Source organism: Trichoderma citrinoviride, assembly GCF_003025115.1.
Source record: "Trichoderma citrinoviride strain TUCIM 6016 unplaced genomic scaffold BBK36scaffold_2, whole genome shotgun sequence".
NCBI classification, from domain to species: Eukaryota; Fungi; Ascomycota; class Sordariomycetes; order Hypocreales; family Hypocreaceae; genus Trichoderma; species Trichoderma citrinoviride.
In genome coordinates, this window is record NW_020194710.1 from 1,655,953 (window position 1) to 1,678,254 (window position 22,302).

At 53.1% G+C, this 22,302-nt stretch overlaps 9 protein-coding genes and 1 non-coding gene across 10 annotated transcripts; 5 read left to right on the forward strand and 5 right to left on the reverse strand.

Moving 5' to 3' along the window:
• BBK36DRAFT_1188342 (hypothetical protein) lies at window positions 1–2,614 on the reverse strand (the record flags this gene model as incomplete). The annotated part of the gene is made up of 4 exons (XM_024896571.1): window positions 2,050–2,614; window positions 1,689–1,949; window positions 669–1,619; window positions 1–583 (listed from the first exon to the last, which is right to left on the reverse strand). The coding sequence occupies exons 1-4, from the start codon at window positions 2,544–2,546 to the stop codon at window positions 1–3; spliced, it is 2,292 nt and encodes a 763-aa protein (XP_024753069.1). The 5' UTR covers window positions 2,547–2,614.
• Window positions 2,615–3,353: 739 nt separating this feature from the next.
• Window positions 3,354–3,770, forward strand: BBK36DRAFT_1138170 (hypothetical protein; the record flags this gene model as incomplete). The annotated part of the gene is made up of 2 exons (XM_024893223.1): window positions 3,354–3,485; window positions 3,540–3,770. 2 exons carry the CDS (start codon window positions 3,354–3,356, stop codon window positions 3,768–3,770), a joined length of 363 nt encoding a protein of 120 aa, XP_024753070.1.
• A 3,904-nt stretch (window positions 3,771–7,674) lies between these two features.
• BBK36DRAFT_1109617 (hypothetical protein) lies at window positions 7,675–7,878 on the forward strand (the record flags this gene model as incomplete). The annotated part of the gene is made up of 1 exon (XM_024889498.1): window positions 7,675–7,878. The coding sequence occupies one exon, from the start codon at window positions 7,675–7,677 to the stop codon at window positions 7,876–7,878; it is 204 nt and encodes a 67-aa protein (XP_024753071.1).
• A 1,241-nt stretch (window positions 7,879–9,119) lies between these two features.
• Window positions 9,120–9,857, reverse strand: BBK36DRAFT_1156314 (cytochrome b5; the record flags this gene model as incomplete). The annotated part of the gene is made up of 4 exons (XM_024893913.1): window positions 9,120–9,298; window positions 9,403–9,460; window positions 9,514–9,548; window positions 9,767–9,857. The coding sequence occupies 4 exons, from the start codon at window positions 9,855–9,857 to the stop codon at window positions 9,120–9,122; spliced, it is 363 nt and encodes a 120-aa protein (XP_024753072.1).
• A 358-nt stretch (window positions 9,858–10,215) lies between these two features.
• Window positions 10,216–11,872, forward strand: BBK36DRAFT_46093 (hypothetical protein; the record flags this gene model as incomplete). Its single annotated transcript, XM_024898102.1, has 3 exons — window positions 10,216–10,556; window positions 10,609–10,990; window positions 11,027–11,872. The coding sequence occupies 3 exons, from the start codon at window positions 10,216–10,218 to the stop codon at window positions 11,870–11,872; spliced, it is 1,569 nt and encodes a 522-aa protein (XP_024753073.1).
• Window positions 11,873–12,351: 479 nt separating this feature from the next.
• Window positions 12,352–12,432, reverse strand: BBK36DRAFT_t34. Its single transcript has one exon. It is a non-coding gene; the product is annotated as a tRNA-Ser (tRNA).
• A 1,063-nt stretch (window positions 12,433–13,495) lies between these two features.
• On the reverse strand, window positions 13,496–15,152 carry BBK36DRAFT_1188361 (DNA repair protein; the record flags this gene model as incomplete). Its single annotated transcript, XM_024896572.1, has 3 exons — window positions 15,110–15,152; window positions 14,322–15,046; window positions 13,496–14,271 (listed from the first exon to the last, which is right to left on the reverse strand). Exons 1-3 carry the CDS (start codon window positions 15,115–15,117, stop codon window positions 13,496–13,498), a joined length of 1,509 nt encoding a protein of 502 aa, XP_024753074.1. The 5' UTR covers window positions 15,118–15,152.
• Window positions 15,153–15,646: 494 nt separating this feature from the next.
• BBK36DRAFT_1134316 (Cut8-domain-containing protein) lies at window positions 15,647–17,431 on the reverse strand. The gene is made up of 3 exons (XM_024892265.1): window positions 17,010–17,431; window positions 15,996–16,878; window positions 15,647–15,965 (listed from the first exon to the last, which is right to left on the reverse strand). Exons 1-2 carry the CDS (start codon window positions 17,083–17,085, stop codon window positions 16,052–16,054), a joined length of 903 nt encoding a protein of 300 aa, XP_024753075.1. The 5' UTR covers window positions 17,086–17,431; the 3' UTR covers window positions 15,647–15,965; window positions 15,996–16,051.
• Window positions 17,432–19,782: 2,351 nt separating this feature from the next.
• Window positions 19,783–21,015, forward strand: BBK36DRAFT_1111124 (hypothetical protein; the record flags this gene model as incomplete). Its single annotated transcript, XM_024889672.1, has 1 exon — window positions 19,783–21,015. The coding sequence occupies one exon, from the start codon at window positions 19,783–19,785 to the stop codon at window positions 21,013–21,015; it is 1,233 nt and encodes a 410-aa protein (XP_024753076.1).
• A 292-nt stretch (window positions 21,016–21,307) lies between these two features.
• BBK36DRAFT_63778 (thioredoxin-like protein) lies at window positions 21,308–22,138 on the forward strand (the record flags this gene model as incomplete). The annotated part of the gene is made up of 2 exons (XM_024898408.1): window positions 21,308–21,343; window positions 21,536–22,138. The coding sequence occupies 2 exons, from the start codon at window positions 21,308–21,310 to the stop codon at window positions 22,136–22,138; spliced, it is 639 nt and encodes a 212-aa protein (XP_024753077.1).
• Window positions 22,139–22,302: the final 164 nt, after the last annotated feature.

Genomic DNA, 22,302 nt, shown 5'->3' on the forward strand with positions numbered 1-22,302 from the left:
CTATGCTTCGTGATAGGTAGGGTGTGGGAGACTTACACATCTCCATCTGTAGAGCGTTTTTTTCGACGGACGTGCATCCAAGGCTTCTGTAGCCTTGCGCTTCTTGCTCAGTTCAGGTAGTCTCTCCACTATTGCACTTTCGGATTCTTCCTCTGCTAGTTTGTCTTCGAGATAACGCCACTCGTTCATGCTTTTCTTTGGCATTCCCTCTTTACCAAACAGGTGGTTGTCGATGTGATCGCACCTCTTCGTCCAAGAGTTGACCACTTCCCCTGTGACTTCGATAAATTTATCGCAGAACCCGCACCAGAAGCGTGGATCGCAGTGCCGACCCAGTCTGCATTTTTCCAGCTTGTCCTCGACCTTTTGACCATCTGTGAGCCTGTGATGGTTGAGGAGATGCGACCTGAACAGCTCTCGACGAGGCAACACCTTGCCGCATCCCTCCACGTTGCAGTGCCAGGATTCGAGCTGGAAATGCTGGCTACTCTCATGTCTTTTCCAGTCATTCTTGCTACCGAAGTGCTTATTGCATATCCTGTAAGTGCAGCCGTAGGGCTTCTTATGCCGTTTCATATGCTTCCTAGAATGGCGTATAAGTTGGGTGTCTAGTGGGAAGTTGACGAATAAAGGAGTGGAGTGGAGATTAGGGGGTTGGGAGATAATACCTGAGTTCGCATTGCCGGTAGAATACTTTCCCACAACCTGGTTCCGTGCACGTTGCTGTCCCTTTGTGCGAAGCCCCTTCATCACCTGCGAGAGTGCTTGCTGTTGCTCCTTGATCCTCAGGATTCAATGCCTTCTCCAGCAGATCTTTTGGAATGTTTCTCAGGAATGAAAGGACGTCTGACGCTCCATTCTTCAGGGCCACGTCCATCGGAACTTGTTTGAGAAATGTGAACAACTCCGAAGGGTTGCGCGAGTTGAAGGTGACAGTATCGGCAGGCGCATCGTCAGATGATCCAGGAGCGTCATCTGACGCAACTATTGTTTGCTGGGCCTCGAAGATGCCATTTTCAGAAGCACTGGGCTTGGGCTGGAGAGACACATCGGAAGACTCGATTCTCGGTAGCGATGATTCTTGGTGGTTTTGTGGTTCTTCCTCTTCTCCAGAACAATCGATTTCGTCTTGGTCCAATGCTTCTGGCGTTGTCCCATCACGTGGCAAGGCGGTTTCGGAAGTTTCAAGGGAAGCTTGACCCATTGGTACCACCTCGACTATCTGATTGCTAGCGAGAGGTCCGGATCCCGATACTGGAGACAGCTCCAGGTCCTCGAAAGCAATTGACTGCTCCACCTTCTCCCCGCATGGTGGACAGGACGAGCTGCTCTGGTTCGGGATTTCATTGAGTACCTGATCTGAGGGAGGAGCTGGACTTTGATCATCCCGCAAGTCGGGAGAGTCTTGCAGCTGCGCCGGTCGAGGCCCAGGGTCAATATCTTCTATTGATGATCCAACACCTCGGAGCTCAGGGGCTTCTGTTGCTTCTGTTCTGATTGCAGCTACATCAGGGTGGGGATGAACAGGAGGCGCAACTTGCAGCTGCGTTGATCGACGTCCGGAATTGACTTTGGGAACTGAGTTTCTATCGTGCCGGGGCTCATGGGGCTTTGCTCCACTGAATCTGCGTAAAACAGTCTTAGCATACAACCACATCCGAAAACACAACACGGACAGAGCTAATGACACATACTGCTGGCGGTACTCCCTGAGATCGTGGTCTGCTTTGAGGTGTATGTTATGAGAACGTGCCAGATGACTCCGGAAGTTATCTGCTCTTGGCCACGGCTTCTCCTTCTTACGGGTGCAAGGGTCGTGACGACAGATGTAGACGGGAACGTTGTGGTCAATTTCGCGGTGCACTGTTCTCTTGTGTCTTGCCAGGTCATTGAGTGTGCTGAAACCCTGTGTGGCTTTGGGACAAGATTCGTAGTTGCACTTGTATGGTCTGTTATGCCTATGACGATGCTTCCTGGGCATATATTAGCAGCCGATAGCGATCAGAACGGGACAAAGTAGCCGTTTCTTTCCGGTGACAGGAGACATACTTGAGTTCCGATCTTGTCTTGACGGCGGCGTCACACTGGTCGCAACGATATTCTACATGATGATTTTGAGAATATGGTATCGGCGGCGGATATGTCGGAATCGCGGGGCTGATGTTCAAGCCGTTGAAAAGCTGTTCTGCGGATTGTCTCCCCAGATACCCAGTTTCCGTGCCCCTGTCATTCTCTGCGATGGACGCAGCACTCTCAACGAGGCTGTATGTCGAGCGTGTCCCTCCATAACCAGAATCTTCTGCAGCGGTGCCGCATTCAGATGGCAAGCCAGTGCTCCTATAGCCCTGAAAGCTCCTCGCTCCGGTGTTATAAGTAGGCGGATGAGATGATAGATTTAGCGTTGCTGTTGGCTGGATGACGCCGTTGGGGATCCAAGGACCATCTGATGCAGAGTAGAACTGATAGAGATTGTACGGCTCTGGGATCTGCTGGCTATCCCTCGGATCCGAGCCGTACAAACGAGCATCCCGGGGCAAACGACTCATACTGGGCTAGTAGCTAAGGCAACAGAGCCGCCAGCTGGAGAGTAGTGGGTGTGGTCGCGCACAGCTTGCCTCAATATGCCAGAGCGAGTATTCGAGGGGACAGAGACGAGTTATAATCCGGGACTTTCAGCAAGGAGCACGCATAGGAGTCTCCCACGGGTCCTGCGCTGGGTTGCCGAGCGAATCGAGTCGATATCCGTCGAGACAAGAGCACGGCGGGGCTAGGACCAACAGTGCGACAGCGTGCGATGGGAGGCGAGGATCATCGAGAGGTCGGTCTGCAGTTGCTCATAGACTCAACGATTGGAGTCAAACGTAACACCGAGTAACAGCAAGGAGCAAGGACGAGGGCCACAACAATTGTCGAGGCACACACACCTCCGGGCTGGGCAGCGTCGACGAGCGGAAAGGCGTCCTGGCGAGCCAAGCATCACCGCCTGAGCTTGTTGCTGAGGATCGATTGCGCGCCCGAGCAAGGCGTCCGAGAACGAGGCAACCGCAGCGGCGGCGAGGCAACGGCCTAATAATAGCTGGCAGTAGTGTTTACTGTATCAGCAGCGGTAGATGCGCAAGCGATCCGAAGCCCATGTCCCTTCAAAGTCTCGGAGTCGCTCTTCTGCGACAAACGATCAATCAGATCAGGTGGTCGTGGCTGGTTGTTGGCTGTCCGGCTGCCGTCGGTCGTGCCGGGTGTCTCCCGTCTTCTCTCAGTCGGTGCTCCGTATCGTGAGCTGATTCCACCAGGACGTCCGCGATTTGCTGGGCCTCAGATCCAGGGGCCGCAGCTGTGCATGATGACCGACGACGATGCTGAAGATGGCACTTTCACTTGGACGCCTCACTTTTTGCCTCGAACCAGCCGCACTGCATGACCTTCATTCAGGTTGTGTGCCAAGTACTTCGTACCGCCGAGTCGCTGCTTCCTGCCCAGCTCGTTCGGTAAAGACGCAGGCGCAAGGGACTGGAAGTGCGGTGTTGACTCGCCCAATCCAGCCAATCAGGGCGCCGCTGCCCACCGATCAGGGCGCCGATTGCAGCTTGTGCGCGACTGCCAACGGCAAGTGCACGGCAAGGCAGCCGCGACTAGGGGAAAAAGGCAACAAAGGCAACCACGTCCAGGCCAGCTCTTGCCGGTCCAGGGCAGGGCGGCCCTCGCAAGGCGTCCAAGGCGTCCAAAAGGCGTCCAAGGCAAATGTCACGAGCCCGGGCCTGACCGCGACCTAAAGGCCGAAGCCCAACAACTTTTCGTCCTGCCGACCTGCATCATCTCCGAAACAGCCCCCAAATCCAAATCCAAATCCAACAAGCTCGAGTTTGCTGCCGATCATATTCGTACCACTGCTTCTTGGGCAGCAGCCATGATTAGATGCCCGCGACATTCCGCCTGACATTTCCCATATACCAGCGTTTCTTCCTCCCCTTGCATCTCTGGCAGCTGCGAGCATTTCGCCGAAGCCGCATTTCGACCGCGAACGTGCATGCCGCGCAGATTATCGCTGCGAGCACAGCCCCTGGAAAACAACGGCCCAGATCACATAGCCCGGGCAATGCCAGCTACGTGCCGGCCCAATGATTATCGCCAACGGCTTGTTCTTCGGTCTTGCATCGCTTGATGCATGTCCACGTTGGCTATTTGATGAGGCTGCGGTTGCATAAGATTCGTGGCCTCAGTTCTCACCTGTAGTCACAAAGGCCGAGACTCGCGCCCCCCGGTTTTCTTTAAAAGGCAAACAGTTGCCTTTTTGCCCCTGAAATTTGCGAGATAACTTTTAGCGAAGTGGTAGATTGATGTGATGATTCTGTGATGTCTGTGATGTAGATGCTAATGTCGGTGTGACATGTCTTGGGAAATCAGGCCCGAGGAGCCGCAGTCGAGCAGATCGAACCAGACAGTACTCCATAGCAGGCTCACTGATGGATAGCAATATGCTGTATAATCTTGTTGGTATAAGCTGTAGTACTACAGCTTGTTTGTAAGCAGCGGTGCCGAATTCGTAGGAGAAACGAAGATTTGCCAATTGGAAGCCAACTGCCGAGGCTACAGCTTCTCGTTGAAAGAGAAGGGGTATTCGAGTAAAGCGGTCTGCGCCGTCTTTGTGTAAGTGATATCAGTCAACTGAATTCCTGCATGGATATGAGAGGATCATAACTACCTACCTTTGCATACCTGCCTACCTGATATCAGTAGGTACAGAGACATTGCATGAAGCAGTTGGACATGGATCTGTGCAGCAAGGCCATTGCTATCAAGTGATCGGACCGTATTATAAGTTGGGCGGTTTGGCATCTTGAATGCCTCAACTACCATCCGATTATAAGCAAATAAATTATAAGCAATTGAGGACACTTGGATTTCCACGCCAGATGAGGTACTGGCGGAGTAGTTGCTCTCAAGTGGCATAGCATCTCACAAGTCGACTCTTAAGTTAAGCAAGCACCCATCTGACTCAACTCATATCTCGCTTACGCATCACAGGTGCTCTATTAAGTAAGGAACTATCAGGTACAATTATAATAGATAGGATCAATATGAATCAAGTGAGCCGTAGAAGAGTTGAATGAACCATGTACTGAGCGTACATTAGAGATTATTTGTGACTTTCACTTCATTGCAATTTCACGTCAGATTATGTCTTGCTATTAAGATACTTGAAACGATGATTCTCCTCGAGATCCCGTGCTGTTGGTCGAGTACTCTGCCTATTTTATTCTATCTGTTACATATCAACAGCGTATCTAGTCAAGGGAAATAGTTAAGCTCTCAGTAGAATTATCCGTCTAGAAAGCTCATATTATCTTCATTGAGCCGTCTAGCTCCTATCGCGTAAACACCCAGACCAAATATCCAAACAAGTTCATATTGTTTATGGGTAGATAGAATTTCCTCACAAGGCTTTATGCAATCTGTCAACATATCCCTCCAAACTACACGCTCGCTCTTGTGATTTTAGACGTCTCCTTCAGCGTCGATAATACAATCAAAAGTTATGGCATGTAGAGGAAGGATCTTGAGTCAGCCCTCAGAGTGTATTTGAACAGTCCAGGGTATTGATTGTTGAATGTAACGAAGGAACTCGCAGAGTATCGGATCCATAAGGTAAGGCTACTCGAAATAACGTCAATGTCAGAGACAGAAGAGGCTGTGTTTTCATTCCCCTTAAAGCTCTACATCCAAATAGAAGCATAGTCGACTAACGTAGATAAAACTTTTGGCAAGGCCATTCTTTCAGTTACGTGAATCACCTACAGTTCGACGAGGAGCCCAGCATGGACAAAGAGGGAATATACAGAAACCAAGGGATGTTTGTGGCAGTAAGGCGCTTCACTTTGCAGACGGGGGGAATCCTTCCAGGATCCCGGTTGGCTGCGGAAGCAAGCCGGCTGCACGGAGCTGGAACCTGGCTGGAAAATGCAAGGAATCCTGATTGTTGCTTGTCTCGCTTCTTTTCAGCTTCGCCTGCTTTCTGGATTGGACTGTCGTTGTGGAACAAATTACTGTAAAGAAGGATATAGAGATAGAAACCTTCCGGGGTCCGTGTCAAATTCACTGTCTGGGTCTTCACGGACATACTTGCAGGGCACTTACAAGGGGTTATCACCAAACCGGGATTCTCTCCCTATCATGTTCTTTGCATGGGTATAGAGTACAAAGTAGGAAATCCTATCACAGAACTCGTCGGCTCAAATCATCTAGGCGTATCGGCTTTCCATCACAAACACAAAGGTGACGAGACTGCATAATGGAGCACGCCCACTTGTCTCTCCTTAAGCGAAACCGGGTACCCGGAACCCGAACCGCTCCCAGTCACAATCCAGCCCAAGCGCCCAGCGGGACGATCAGAGACAATCCACGTAAGTTCAAGGGCAGAGAAAAGGCCATGGCCCCCCTTGCCGTTGACACGAAATCTCGATGCCTGTCCGATGGTCCTCGGGTGCCACCGTAAGCGCCCACCAACGGGTGTCTTCCCCCCCTGTCCCGCGCAGCTTTGCATTGCCCACCCGTTTCCACTTTGACGTTTTGTTGGTTTTGCTGAACACCATGATTTGCGAAGCTGGCAAACGGAATGGAGGGAGAGAACTGGGTTGAAGATCGTGGAAATGGGTTCACGGGTGCGTTGGTTGTGATACATCCGGCCCAGTAGGAAGCTTTTGCGGAGATTGATGGATGTACGAGAGGAGGGAAAACAAACATGTTACGGAGCACAAAAGCTGACAGATGGAATGATTGGGAAGACGGACGTGTTGCTTCTGTTCATTTCTTACGACTTCTTTTTTCTTCTTCTATTTGCTCGCTTACCTTGACATGGACCGCTGTTCCAACGCTCGACAGCACGCGTGCTGAAGAGAGTTGTTGGTTGTGCATGCATCTGGTGTTTTCAGCTCGCTAACCATCTCTGGATATAGGGAAGTAGTAAAGGTTGGGAGCTGAATGCAATTCATGCTTTCCCGGTGTGCACATTTTCACATGTAAGCACAGCCTCAAGATCCCAGATCATGATCTTCTCCTCATCCAACCTGGCAAAGCAAAATCTCTCAACCAACGCTCTGTGCAACATTCAACTCTCCTTTCGGAGATAGCTCAGTGACAAACTGTCGACAGAATCTAGATTCGACAACGCTCGTGTAGTACACGATGGAGCTCATTTAGGTGATCTATCATTTCCCCCTCAAGATGGCCTCCGGGGTTGGCCGGTATGATGCTACAACATCCCTCTTTTGGCCCTTCGAGCATGTACGCTGCTTAAAGAATATTATGGCACCTACATATCTCCTTGCCTTGGCTTCACGCACGTATGCTTTGGGATTGTTTGTCTGTATGTAGGGAATCAGAAAGGTAGCTGTCGTGAAGGACGTTCGGTGACTTAATTAAAGAGGAAATTAATAACCTTTGCAAGTTGAGGTTTGCACATAAAAGGCTTTCGAAAACCCTGATTCCTCTCCTATCTTGAATGGTTTTTATCTTCTTCTCACGATCTCGACACTCACTGCAAAAAAATATCACGTAGCAATCTCTCATCAAATCAAACCTGGTAAGCTCGAATTCACCCAGCTCCAAGGTGCTGTAGCATTGCTAACGGAGTACCGGATATAATCTCTCCAGCTTACCCAAGTCCGATCTCTGCCTATAATGTGCGACTGGGAAGAGTTTCTATTCACCTGCAATCACTCCCAAGTACGGCTCAAGTCCTACTGCCACTTCGCGCGCAACGACCCCAACCACGGCTGTCTAGGAGTCAAAGTCCTCCGCAGCTCGTGGCGACAGGCGGTTCCGTGCGATGACTGTCTCCTCAAGGGCTTTCCCGTAGGCGTATCACACCGGAGCGTTCAGTGAAAGAGCACTGTGTGATTTACACTCGGGATACAGTCGACTCACACGGATAAAGGGGGAGGGGAGAAGACGAGATGACTAGAACTTGGGACGGCAGTTGGGAGTCGTGAAGAGTTTTCATGGGAGTGTACATAAGCAAGTACGGATGAATGGGATGCCAACGGTTTGCGGCTGATGGCGGCCCTGCAAGGCAAAAAGAAACTATTCACGGGCAGGGTTGTTCAGGTGGACATGGAGATGGAGGGAAAGGGAGGGGGTGTTTGATCGGTTGCGCCGAGTACATGGGATGACGAGATGCGAACGAATGCTTGTTGCCTGGCTTGTTCAGCTAAAGAGGACGACATACTACTCATGACAGTCTTGTATACGATGTGACCATTCACACTTCTCCCCTCCGGGCCAGTCGAACAGCCAACAAGGGCTCTGACGTTGGGACGAATCTCCCCGCGAGTCACACCGGGGGTGTAACGTTCGTTCGGACAACTTCACTCCCGTCGCTTGCAGGTGCAATCTTACCCTCCCTGGCCGGCTTGTAGCAATACAAAGCTGTTGTAGGGGAGCCCGAAATGCAAGTATATGCATGTTTTACCGGATTTGACTTATCCTTGCGCCTCGGTGGGTATGATGCTGGCTGGTACATACAAGTACTTTGTCAGGCGTATAGATATCAGGAGGGTGTGATATGGAGTCTCCGAGCTTCGAGCTTGGAACGATCACTAATGTTCATACGGCTTATGATATATCAGCAGGTGTGTGCATGTCTGGTGTTGATAGTCACCTATGAGCGGTGCATGGAATGACATAGGCGTGAACGAAGTATACATAGAGGTATAGGGAGAGATCAAGGATTGACCCCACGATGTTCACGCCCTCCTTGGTGCCCATGATGTAAAGTCACTGCAATACTAAGGTATCGAAGCGAAGAGAGGCTGTGGTGTGAAGTTCGACGCATGGTATGGATTTTGTCGATGTAGCGTAGTCTTATCACAATGATGCTTTCCATAGCTTCCGGGGATGTCGAGAATTTGTCATTGGCATCTGCCGGCTAAACAGCACCCTTTTCACTGGAGAAGAACTCAACACTTGTCCTGCCGTAGGACATGAACGGTGAAAGACTGGTGAAGAAATATTTCGCCATAATGACAGCGCACGCTAAAGTGTCGCATATTAAGCTTAGTAGATAAAGTGCATTGGACCAAGTAACCACGCCCCGACTCCATGTTCAGAGACCTGTCTTGATGCAATCAGAGATTTGTGGCACCCTCAACGACTCCCACGACGTTGTATCGCTTAGAGAAGAACGTGACCCAGTCCTCGAGGGTGCCCTTCTCCTTATCAGTGAGGTCAGACCAGTCTGGGGAGACGTCCTCGGGCTTGGTGGATGTCTTGCCCAGTGCTCTGGAGGCATCCTTGCCCGCAAAGACTGAGTCGTTTTGTTAGTCACTTTGCTGAAAAGTTATGCAGAGCCTCATCAACAGAGGTTATGAGGGGATGGATGCTAAACCCGGAAATGAACGGGATACGTACCGTGGTATGAGCCACCAGGCTGGTAGGCCTTGTTGCCAGTCACATCGTACACTTTGCCCTTGAAGATGCTGTTAGCTGTGGCTGCAAGCTGATCAATCAGGAAAGACATACCTTGATTGCAACGTAGGTCTTTGCTCCATCGACACCTATGAGGGACAGAGTCAGCCAAGAACCAAAGCATGTGATGCGAGTGTTGGGTGCCCATCAAGGTGCCATCGATTGCAGTCAAGAGCTTAAATTCGAGAAGATGAAGCTTCTGGTCATAGCTTCACGGCACAGAGTGATCATATCGGAGCTACTGTCATGGTTCGGCCACCGTTACAGAATCCGGGGGCTGATGAACCGAGGAGCTCAAGCAACGTACCGTTAGCTGCGGCAAGAGCTTCGAGAGAGATGGGATCGTCCTTGGGAGGGTCTAGCTGGACAGGCACTTTGGGCTCGAATTTCCCGGCCATTTTCGCTGAGTGTCTTGCGTTTCGGCGGGAGAAGAGTGTGGTATGTAGCGTTGAAGAAGAGGTGAAGAGTTGAAAGGCTGACCGCGGCTTCAGTTGAACATCGGCTTCAACCGAGATGCGGCGTTCCTGCCATTTCCCCCCACCTCGGCAACTGAGGCGCGAATTCAGAGGCGGCGGCGCACGGACCACACGCCACCAGGATGCCGTCATGCTAAGGCTAAGGTGCAGTTGAGGCAAAGATTGAAATCTCTCCAGCTTCGAGCTTCGAGCTTCACTTCAACTCAGCAGAAACACTCAACAGTCGCCACAACCTGGGGCATGCGCAGCTACTGACAGCGTCAGCTGAGACGACTCCAACATGTCCATATCAGCAATTGCCTCGCTGAGGCCCGCCAGAGGCAACTGCATCCGCCATGCCACCACCGGCGTGCTCTCCGTCCAGGTCAGATCCCCGGCTGCGTCTGTCCACTTGCGAGCCGTCGTGGCTCTGCGACCCGAGCAGAGGCGGCATCAATCGACCTCGCAATCACCTCAGGACAAAGATTCAGCCCCCGAAAAGAAGCCCCAGATTACGTTTCGCCAGTTTGCCGGGCGCGCGCTCGGAGTCAGTCTGCGGAACCTCGTCGTTGCGCTGAGTCCTCGAGGCATCCGGCAGGCGTATCGCGAGAATCCGGGCGCGACGACGCTGAATATCCTTCTGTATGCATTCCGTAACCAATTTGAAACGACTTCATAGGCTAACATTGCCCAGTCTGGTATTCACCTTTGTCTTCTCGGCGGTCGCCATCCGAGCATACATCAACACGTTCTACAACTCGCAGTTCAGCAGATACCCCGAGCCAGTCGCAAACACTCTGCGCCGCGCCATCTACTACACAAACTACAAACCAGACCCCGAACTCGCGCTGAGATTCTACAAGAAGGCAATGGAGCAATGTGCTGAGATCGGCCTAGACCCCTTCTCCGACGAAGTGCTGGGCATCAGGATCCAGGTGGCGTTCTGGCTCGAGAAAATCAACAGCCACAAAGCTGCCATTGACGTGCTCGAGTCTGTCCTCGGGGACTGCAGGAAGTGGATCGATGTCATGGAGCAATCCGTCAAGGACGGCAAGGTGGACGACCAGGGGAGATACGTCGGCGATGCGCAACAACGGGTCGCTGCGGCTGAGGCGGCTTCAGAGAGCAAAACTGGGCAAGCAGCTTCCGAGGAGAAAGCGAGCCCAGCAGCTCCTGAGAGCAAAACTGGAGAGGCCGATGACTCAACTGCTGCTCCCCCAGAGCCCAGTGAGACTCTGTGGCGCAAACGTGAACGATTGCTTCTCAAGGCTATTTCAACGAGCGTCAAGCTTGGCGAACTATACGCGGATGAGCATGTGCTCAACCCGGACAAGTCGCACTCTCATCTCGTTTGGGCAGTCGAGACCTCCTTGAAGGAGTTCCGGAGACGGAGAACCGATGGTCCCAAACCGGGGGAGGAAAAGTGGCTCAGCCCAGAGGAGCTTGGAGGATCGATGGAATCGCTGGGCCGGGACTACGAGCGGCGGTCCCAGTTCCAGCTTGCCATTCCCCTATTCTTCCAGGCCCTTCGGCTGTGCGAAAGCCCGTGCCATCGCGCAGTCATCATGAACAACTTGGCGGCGGCATTTGCTCAGCAGCCCATCTACGCCGCGGCGGGCACAACGGAGCCGGCCGAGGGATTGAAAGAGCTCTTCGACGCCTCCATGCCCACGACGCGTAAAGACTGTCTTGAGGCTGGCCTCAACTGGGCGCAGAACGCCTATCTTCATGCCCAGGACGTCAAGGGTGACGACCGCACACCAGAGTGTGACGAAGCCTGTGCCGTTGCGCTTTGCAACTGGGGAGACGTTGCAGCCATGCTGGGAAAGACTGAGCTGGCGAGGAAGAAGTACGAGAAATGCATCGCGATGAGCAACAAGATGGAGTTTCCTGAGGGGGTGAAGCAAGCTCAACAGGGCATCACAAGGTTAGCTTCTGCATCCTCGACCAAGGCATAAGAAGGGAAGACTTTTCTTAAACTGTATGATAGATGGGATTGGTCTAGTGAGATAAAAGGGCCTCTTGAAGATGGCCAGTGTATAATTCACAACTGTACTACCACCTCAGTACTCGCATGCTTCTTTCTGTGGATCTCAGCAACAGCACTGCCGAAACCTGACTCAACTTGTGAATTGATGTGAAGCACGCAACCTCACCCTTTATCGCTTGTTGATGGCTTATACACAGTGAGGGTTTATGTGAATAGACTTGGAGAGAGCATTCTTAAGAGGTGTGTCGATCCTGAGGCGATGAACATGAAAAGACCAGGCCGTCGATAAAAATCTTCGAAGAGCCTTTAACTGAACTTGATCCCATTCCCACAAGATCACAAGGGGCCAAAAGAAATAGAGAAAAAAAAAAGAAGAAAAAAAAAGATATAGACAGAAGGAAAAGCGCAGCTTTATATCAGTTGTGAAAAAGGCAAAAAATGAAAGTCCGACAGAGACAGGATTCGAACCTGTGAGGCCGAAGCCATATGATTTCTAGTCATACCCATTAACCACTCTGGCACTCTGCCAATGATTGTTGATGCCTGCAGTAGCGCTAACATACTATATGACTTGCCCCAGTCGGTGAAAGATTGAGATGTTTTGAGCCATCACAAGAAGAAGATGGAATGAATATCCTTTGAAATGTATTGTCATCAGGGGGGAAGCACATTATCTTCATACGAATTTGACCTGGGAAAATGTATTGGACATATGCGTTCAAGGGTGCTGCCGTGAGGTTTATCCGCATGACGCCTCGTAGTAGCGCCGGCGACATTCATTGCTGTGGCAGCATGCTCCTACAAAAGCGAGCTTCATTTCAACCGTCTTTTACAACGATGCAAATGTCCATATTCAGCTGCCAATACGCTTATAACCTTCTCCTTTACTGTCTTGTTCTTGTCACGATCTTGCTAGTCGTCAAATGTTGCTTGATGCAGTCATGCAACAGTCTGAAGCCAGAGGGTATATCTCTCTTTCCCCCCTACTTCAGATCCCTTAGCTCCTCTCCTTCAAACTTCACTCAGCCTATCTTGTCCAAACACCAGCGTCGCTAATCGCTCTCGAATCTAAAGGCATGGACGATCAACTTGGCGTACCTTTACCCTTTCAAGCACTTCCCATTCACATCCATGTCCTTCCATTCCAACAAGACGGAGTGCTGCACTTTCCCGCATACGCACATTACAGAGTGCAAGCTTCACAGAGTGGGAGTTTCTGCGCGAAGCAAGGGACGCATGACTGTAAGGGATCGGTATGGCGAAGTGTTACAAAAGGACGTATTACGTGCATGCTGCCTCCGAAGAAGGCCAGGTTGGGCGTGGGCATACTGTAATTCATAAATCTGAGAGGCACCGCTGAGGGAATGCCCAGTCATGAAGGGTTATTCATTGAGATGTAAGCATAAAGCAGCACTCGAGTTGCTCCTGACTCCGTCTCATTAGTGAATTGAAATATGCGGCGAAAGAAATTGGGCATCTGTCTAAGCCCCCCCAGAGGACCGCAATCAGTTTCTGACTGCCATCGTCCGCCAACCCAAACTCCAAAAACTCCTTGCTGTTTGATGCCCGAACAGTGCTCTCGTCGTAATCATCATGCTACTTTTTGCCTCTTTGCATCCAGCTCATCCCCGCCACCACCATTGCTTGCATTTGTCGCAATGTCCACAAGGGGAGCCCTTGGTCCACTGGCCGCGTTGCTCTCAGTCGGCAATGTTCGTTTCATTGTCGGGGGCTTATATTGTCCTCGATTCGCAAGCGGGCTGCCGACGCCCGGGGCTCCTATTCGGCGAGCTTGGTCCAGCGACGGATTCAGCGCGGTGCCCCTGGCTTGGGAACTGCTGATTCCCTGCCGTAGCGGCGTAAAGCCACCGGCGTTGCCGCTTGGCGCAGATGTCGCTTGGCTGTTAGCGGGAGGGACATGCTGGCCGTTCCTCGCAACCGGTTTGGATGAAGAGTGGTCGATTCCGGGCGTCTTGCGAATCGAAGGGCTTTCAGCCTTGGGATTGAAGAGCTGTTTCGGCTGGTTCTGGGTGCCAGCAGACGGATTGGCATCAGCCAGGGCAGCTTTCGCCGAGAAGAAAGCCACAGGCTCTCCCGGAGGTGCCTGAGGAGGAGGCGCCATCGCTTGGTTCGTAGAGTCCTTGCCCTGCTGCGCATTCTGCGGCCGCGGCGGTGGGCCCTGTCTGGGTGTATGCGGCTGCGGCTGCGGCGGTCGGTTCATGTTGTTCCCAGATATGGGCTTTGCTGGCTGGCCGGGCCGAGATTCGTTGGCAGAAGGCTTTTCGGGAGCGGGATTGGCACCGTTGGGGACCATGATCTCATCGGGATGGCCATCTCCCGGAACGCAAAAATCGGCCTCATCGAGTTCTATAGATATTCAGCCTCGATCTCCTCAAACCCATCCGAGGACAGCATACCCCCTAAGAAGTCATCAAATGAGTCCATTGGTTCCAGCTTGAAGCCCCCCGCTGCAGATGTAGGACCACCAGCAGCAGTTGTGGTAGGTACATTCGCTGCAGCTGTGTTGTTGCCGGCAATGCTCATGTTGCCGTTCGGTGGATCCCTCTTGACGAAATCCGAGTGTCGGTGAAGATTATCCGGATCAAACTTCTTGTTCGTCTGCGTCTTAATCTTGGTGACCTGCTTGACGTAGTCCTGGTCGTAGATGCAGTTCCCCAGCACGTTGCCAAAGTTCCGCAGCGTCCTCTTCAGCGCATCTGTCGTGCCCTCCTTCTTCGCCTTCTCAAAGGCCATGGCCTTTCCCTTTGCATTCTCAATCGACCCGTACCCGACGTCCTCATGGTACGTCCCGTCGCGCAGCGTGACGCGGACAATGACAGACAAGCCGATGCTCACACGCCCCGACGCCTGGTTTTCGTCGGCAAAGTCCACCTGGATGTTTTGGATCGACGACGACCAGCCGTTGAAGCCAAAGACCTCGTTGGCCAAGCCGATGACCTTTTCGGCCGTGAGATAGTGCACCCGTGAACCGCCCGGGCCGGCGCGCGAGGAAATGTACTCGGGCCCGAGCTGCTTGTCGAGCCGTGAGGCGATGGTGGCGATTTCTTTGGCTGTCCACTCTGCGATGCGCGGCTTTGTCTCTTCAAAGGGGTTGGCCCAGGCCTGGTGTTGATCGCCCGGACTGCAGAGAGCTGTTAATCACAGTCGACTTCACAAGCATGGTCGTTGGGAGAGGGGGGCATACGCAGGCATGGAGGGCAACCGTTTTCACCCTGTCATCTATATCGACGAAGAACAAAAAGACAAGAGAGACAATGACGGCACAGGGCGTCCGGCCAGTACCCAGTAGCTGTCGGGACTGGTGGTGCGAGTATTTCTTGCTGGCTGCTTTGCAATGTCGTGCCAGAGCCTTGATTCACGGTGTCGCGTCCAGCTGCGTGCCTCAGCCCAAACAGGCGCGTCTTGTTTAGATTGACAACAGGAGAGCACGTGACCCGCGTCGAAGCGCGAAGGTACCGAGGTACCTCCTGCGTAACCCCAGATCTCTCAAGGTCCAAACTGGAAATCGTCTCAACTCACGCCCTGCAAGCATGGACCTTGCCCGGCTGACCACGACAACGTAAGTAGCTACCTAGTATGCACCTGGAAGCGGGAGGCTTCATAACGTCGTCAGCCTCGTAAAGGTGGCTTGGAGACATGGAGAGTTTAGGTAGGTCAGAGTTAGGGAAGAACCAGAGTTCAAGCCACGAATACGGCGAAGTACATGCTGAACCATATAGATATAGAATCCACGCCTGTCGTCAATATTAGAGGTGCAAGTCTATGGATTGTTTTCATATTTACAAAATGACGATACGCCAGTACCAGGTACAAAATACACAGAATATGCCACACTATAAAGCCCCTGTTGCCCACTTGAGTTTGATGAGGTAAGGTAGGGAAAGGATATCAAAAAGGACAAACAAAGGGAAAAAAAGTGAACGCCTGCCATCCAGTTGTGCGTAAAGGAAGGAAATGAGTGCCGAAGTCTATAAAAGCCCGTTGATGCAAGAGAAAGATGATGTCGTAAGAGAAACCCAATGAGCATCGTAAGTGCTCCGATGTCGTTTCTGATGTCTGTCGTGCTGGCGGTGGAAAGAGGACGGGCCGGCTGCTCTCGTCGTATGTATGCTTTACAGAGCAGCCATTACCACGGCCCGACCCGAACGGGCGATCCAAATGAGCCAGAGACGATCTGGTTCAGGATAGAATTTTGATTTTGCTCTGATGAATTGGCATTCTCGCCTGATCCCATCCAACCGACGCTATTCGACATGGCTGTGATGGCGGTTCCTAGCCGTCCGCCGGACTGCTCGTTGTGCCTGGCCAGCTTATGGTCCCAACCATCCGTGTGCAAGTTGAAACCGCCACCCCGCTTTGCAGCCTCGTTGATAACCAAAGCCCACGCCTTGGAAATGTCTTCGTACGCATTGTCCTTGTGGTGGCGGTAAGCCTGTGGTTGCCAGTTGGGAAGATTGTGGATGAATTTTGTGGCACCGTCAAGGAAGTCGAGGGATTTTGTCGGCTGAGTTTCGATCGGGGGGAGGAACTGAGGGGTGAAATCGGAGAGCGCATCGATGAGGGCCACCAAGGGGGCCTTGACGCGGTTGTAAGTGTATTCGGCGCTGCTGTTGCCATACGGGGCGGCGGCGTTGAGCTTGTCCTGATACGACTGTAGCACGTCCAGGGCCGAGGCCACGCTGGGCCGGGGCGCCCCCGAGACCACCTCCTGGCCAATGTCGGGATGTCGCTCGCAAATGCGTTCCAGGACAGAGCGCAGTTGATCTGTGTTGAGTGTTTCCAGAAGGCGTGGCAAGGAGAGCGGTCTTCCGATCAAGTCGTTTGAGCGAAACTTTTTCGACGGACGAATGAGAGGTCGAGAGGATACGGCGGGAGAGCTCATGGGCGACATGGTTTCGTCGCCATCGTCATCGGCCTTTCGTTTTCGGTTGCTCATGTTGTGAAGAGGAGAAACTGCAGGGTGCTGTGAGCTTGGGAACATGACGTGTGCATGTGTGCAACAGACAAGAGAGGGAGATGCGCCAATAACCTCGAGAACTCGAACTGGATACCGAGGTCGTTGACGGAGAGATGATGCGACTTACGGTTTCGCTGAGAGAGGTGTGGGCTTTCGTGCTGGTGAGGGAAGACTGGTAACTGCGGCGAGAGCAGCACATTCATCGTGATGGGCGAAGCTGGTGGTGAATCGCAGCGACCCCGATGCGGATGCTGAAGCTGGCGGCGCTAGCAGATGGGCGAATCCTGGAGAAGATGGCGGCGGCGTCGGCGGCGTCGTAGTGGTCGTCGTCGTCGTTGTCGTTAGCGGGCTGGCGTCGTCGTCCGCAAAAAGAAAGTTTTGTTGAAGCTCGAACGGGCGTCTTCAAGAGCGTCCGGACGAGAGGGGCGAGGCGACGGAAGTTGAAGAGGAGAAAGAGCCGAGAAAAACGGCGGCCGCAGCGCAATAAAGCGCCAGAGAGCGGTCAACGGGGCACTGCATGGGTGCCCGGCCAGTGCAAGGGCAGAACGGGCTCGAGTGAGTTGTTAAGAGGGAGGAGAGGAAAAAAAAAAAGAGGCGAGCGAAGTGGGTAAAGGTAATCCGTGGTTAAAAGGATCAGATGCGGAGACTGGAGCCGGCCTTGCCATGCACTCGCCTCGCCTTGCAATGTTTGCCTGGAGAGCGTGAGTCGAGTTGCGCTGCCAGGGAGGGCATCAATACTGTCCAAGTACCGGTACCTGCCAGCAACGGCTCGTTAGCCGCTGAACCCGCCGCAGTGGCCGACAGCTTGAAGTGCCCCGAGGGGGGTCGTTTGCATGCGTCCGGCAGAGGCCACAGGCTGTTGATGCGCTGGAGGGCAGCGCTGCTGCCCGCTGCAACGTGGGCTGGAGGCACCCGAATCCGACAGGTGCGTCAGTGGCCCCAAGGCGCACTAACGAGGTGCGGTACCGGTACTCGCGCTACGTGGAAGGTCCGGGCCAATCCCCCACAGCTGTTGGGCTGCAACGCTACTGAGAATGTACCTGTACCTGCACGGAGCACTTTCAAGGTGTGCTACCAGCTGAACCAACCTTGAAGCCAGGACTGCAAAAGCTGCATGTGAGAGCATGGATGGATAGACCAAGATGGTGGCAAAGCAAGGAAAAGGTACCTTGGCAGTGAACGAAGAGGATCAGTAAACCCAATACACAAGAGCTAGAGCCATGAAAGTCTAGATCGGTCGATTCAGCTAGATCTAGGAACGGCTCGTCGTCTCCCAAATGACCGTCTCTTTCGTCCAAGGATCTTGTTCATTTCCCTTCCCTTTGGCATCAATGTTCCTAACAGCTATTTTCTCCGGCGCTATCATGCCTCGTCCCTGCAGCGTGCCTTAGCTGTGCAAGGGAAATGTTTCATTTGCTCCGTCCCACACGACAACAGCAAGGCAAGGAGGAGGGGATGCTGGGAGAGGCGTTGCGGGTCTCCGATCTGGTCTGATTGCCTCGGAAGACCGCATCGTGAGCCTTGCGTCTGGACGGGTGAGACGAGTGGCCTGTAGCAGACCGGTAGCATCTGATTTGATATTATCCTTTTGTACTTGTACGGGCGAGATGACGGTTGGAATCGAGGGACACGGTCGTGATCGGTAATGCTATCCGTAGAGTGCATCATCCTGCCGATGGCGATCGAAAGGGAGCAAGAGTCATGTCGCCTCTGCGTCTGGTCTCGGCCGACGTGCAGCAGCCCTCGACTACGAGCCGTCTTCAGTCCTCTCCTTGCATCCCGCAGCAAAAACATGTTTTTCAAGAATTCTCCCCGGAAAAGCCCCCGGTCATGGCCACAATCATGGTCGTGGTCGTAGTCGTGGTCATACGCACATCGAATGCATTGCCATCGCAATGGGCCAGACCACTAATAACTGACCTGGCAGTGGGCCTCAGCCCGCACGATCCAACCCGAGATGAATTGTCATGTCCACGTCCACGATCGTCCACGCCATTCCACCATGACGGACCTGATGCCATGTGGACTGATTTGCCCGGGGTATTGCTTGTACTACATACCTCCTCAGTGTCAGAGTAGTAATGGCTCGTATAGGCTGCTATTATACAACCTTACCTTGATACCCTCTGCCATGAGGCAGTCCAGCAATGCATCTCCGGCCAAAGAAAACTCATCAGGACCTCCTCAACCATCCATCCATTCATCCATCTGTAGCCCACGTCGCAGTCGCCAGAAGAGAGCGCACACGACTCAGCCTGCATTAGGAAGCTCATGCGCCGCATCGCTAGCCGTCACACTTTTCCCCTCTGCCCACGCTCTCACTTCGTTTATTAGCTGCCCACTGTCCTCGTTACCCGTCATATCTATGAGAAGCAACAATTTTCCCGTTCTTCCTTTCCTTGCCGTTGCAACGCTAATGCCGGGCAAAATAGACGTGGCTTCGCGCCAACTTGGTCATGTCAGCCATTCACAGGCCTGGCTGGGCAGCTGGCCTACATGTAACACGGCGCAGAGTGTGTGACCGGCAGGAATCCTTTCGTTCCTATTGATGTTTCGGAGTTTTCTCGTTGGAGCCGTTGGAACTTGGGCCGAATGCGTAGACAAAGCGGTTGCGTGCAAGATGCAACATGCTCTGCAGGATAGTACTCGTACTACTCCATGGTCTTTGATGGGTGTTGTTTTTAGAACAGAAAAAACAAAGAAATGGCTTCATGGTTGGTTGCTTCAAGTTGGGCCGCTTAACCCAAATCTTAGCAACTCCACTTTTTAGCCACGGGTAGTTATCGCCTTATCGATTTGCGAATTCCCCCAAAAATTTCTGATGAACGGCCTCAGAAAGTAGATGCCCCGTACGAAGCCCATAATCCCATCTCCCAAAACAAACAGCCTATAAAATTCCAATGGCAGCCACAGAATTGGAATCTCCTCAATTGGAGCAAGCCGACAAATCGGCGTCCTCATCCAAGCGCAAAGCCGTCGTCGAGGAGATCGAGGTCGACGTAAACGCACCCGAACCGCCGTCCAAGCGAGCACGACGAGCCCTCAAGAAGGGCAAGCCTCTGCCGGCCAAGCCCTCGAGCGACGATGAGAAGGAGGACAAGGACGGAGGAGGAGAAAAGGAGGGCAAGGAGAAGGCACCACGGTCCGAGCACGGCGTCTGGATCGGCAACCTGCCGTTCAGGCTGACCGCCGCGGAGCTGCGCGCCTGGCTGGTGGACAATTCCGGAGGCGTCATCACCCCGGAGGCAATTACGAGAATCAAGCTGCCCACGGTCAAGGACGCGACCCGGCGCAAGGACGAGAAGCCGGCGAACAAGGGCTTCGCGTACGTCGACTTCACCGACATTGGCGGCAAGGTGGCCGCCATTGCGCTCTCGGAGACGGACCTGAGCGGGCGCAAGCTGCTCATCAAGGACGCCAAGTCGTTCGAGGGCCGTCCGGCCAAGGAGAAGGAGGCCGAGGACGCGGCCGGCAAGGCGGACGCGGGCGACCCATCCAAGAACAAGACGGAGCAGCGCCAGGAGACGAACGCGAGCCGCAAGGTGTTTGTGGGCAACCTCAGCTTCAAGACGACCGAGGAGGATCTGATGCGCAACTTTGAAAAGTGCGGAGAGATTGAGTGGGCCAAGCTGGCGACGTTTGAGGACTCGGGCAAGTGCAAGGGCTACGGCTGGATCAAGTTCAAGGAGCCGGAGGCTGCCGCATGGGCGGTCAAGGGCTTTGTCAAGATCAAGGAGGCGGTGGAGACGGAAGACGACTTCCGGGACGACAAGAGCGACGACGAGGCCGAGAAGGAAGACAACAAGGACAACAAGGACAACAAGGACAAGGCGGCGCAGAAGCAGTTCAAGACGAGGAAGTGGTGGGTCAACCGCATGCTGGGCCGGGAGCTCAAGCTGGAGCTCGCCGAGGACGACCAGGTGCGGTACAAGAAGCGCTTCGGCAAGGACGCCTCCAAGAAGACCGACGACACATCAAGGCCCCCCAGGAGAAGCAGGGCGGACGATGGGGACAACAACGGCAAGGGAGGCAAGTCGGAGGCTGCGCCGGCAAGGGCCGCGCCGGACATCGCCGTTGCTCGTTTGACGGGCGGACTGGTGGAGCATACGGGAACCAAGGTGACGTTTGACTAGCATTGGCTATCTTGTGGAGAAGATACCCTCAGCATTTCTTTGTTCTTTGATGTGTCAATTTCAGCAATGGATTCGTAATGATGGGATAATGTCCAGAAATGATTCCAGGTGCGCCAGAGATGGGGTCTTTAGTAATGCGTCGGCCATGGACATCCCACTTCCCCGCAATCTCTTCATTAAACATTGAACTGTGACGTCCATCTCGAGACCCTTCATATGCCAGAGTGATAGCACCGTCTCATTTCTGATTCGCTAAATGCAGTTTCCAAGTGATCGATAGTCGTTCAACAACATGTATGAATCGCAAGTTACTTTCACGCTGGACACAGTCTGTCCATGGTACGCGTCCACCCACGCAGAATCTCACTACCCCAAGTTAACATCTCACAGGACATACGTGACCAAGAAAAGGTCCATATATCCCACCAAGAGCTGAAACTAACTAGTATTTGGCACTTCAAACTTCAAGGTCTCGGACCCTACAAGGACTTGTCTGATAATCACATTCCACAGACTAGAGCAAGCCCTCTCAAACTTCCGCTCCTCATCTCCCCAGTCCTCCTCCATCTCATACACCCTCCACTTCGCCCCCTACCAGCTCAACCCAGACTTCCCCCCCGAAGCAGACCGGCACAAGTGGTATCTCGAGAACAAGCACTTTGGAGATGACGCCGCCCAGCGCGCCTTCCAGGAGCACATGGCCAGCGTCGCCGAGCCATTAGGCATCGCCCTCCGCTTCGACGGCCGCAAGGGGAACACTCTCCACGCGCATCGCGTAGTGCAGTATTTCCAGGACGCAAAGGGTGCTGAAACGGCGAGCAAGCTGCTCGATGCGCTGTACGTACGGTACTTTGAGAAGGGGGAGCATCCCTCCACGGACGAGACCTTGGTGGGAGCATGTGTGGAAGCAGGGATCCCGGGCGAAGAAGCGAGAAGGGTGGTGGAGGACAAGGATCTGGGACTGGCGGAGGTGAAGAGGAGGCTGAGGGAGGTCAGTCGCGACGTTGATGCCGTGCCGGTGGTGGTGGTTGAAGGGAGGAAGAGGGATATCACGCTGATAGGGGCGAAGGAGGTGGGAGATTATCTCAAGGCGTTGGAGAAGATTGCGAGTGAGAGCAGTTGATTCTCGTGAGTAGAGTGGTTATTAATGGAGACTTTGAAACAAAGAGAATACTATATGAGAGAGTGTAAAATAATATCCTCCATCCGAATATCCATACAATACATATAGAAAGTACAATAAGGAGACTCGTTATATGAATGAGCGACGGAACAGAAAATCAAACA

What these genes read in the sequence shown, in the direction of transcription:
- BBK36DRAFT_1134316 (XM_024892265.1), bottom strand. Translation starts at nt 17,085, where the DNA reads ATGAATGTGCTGCTCTCGCCGCAGTTACCAGTCTTCCCTCACCAGCAC. An exon ending in ACACCTCTCTCAGCGAAACC is followed by an intron (nt 16,879 to 17,009) that starts GTAAGTCGCATC and finishes AGCACCCTGCAG; the next exon opens with TTTCTCCTCTTCACAACATG.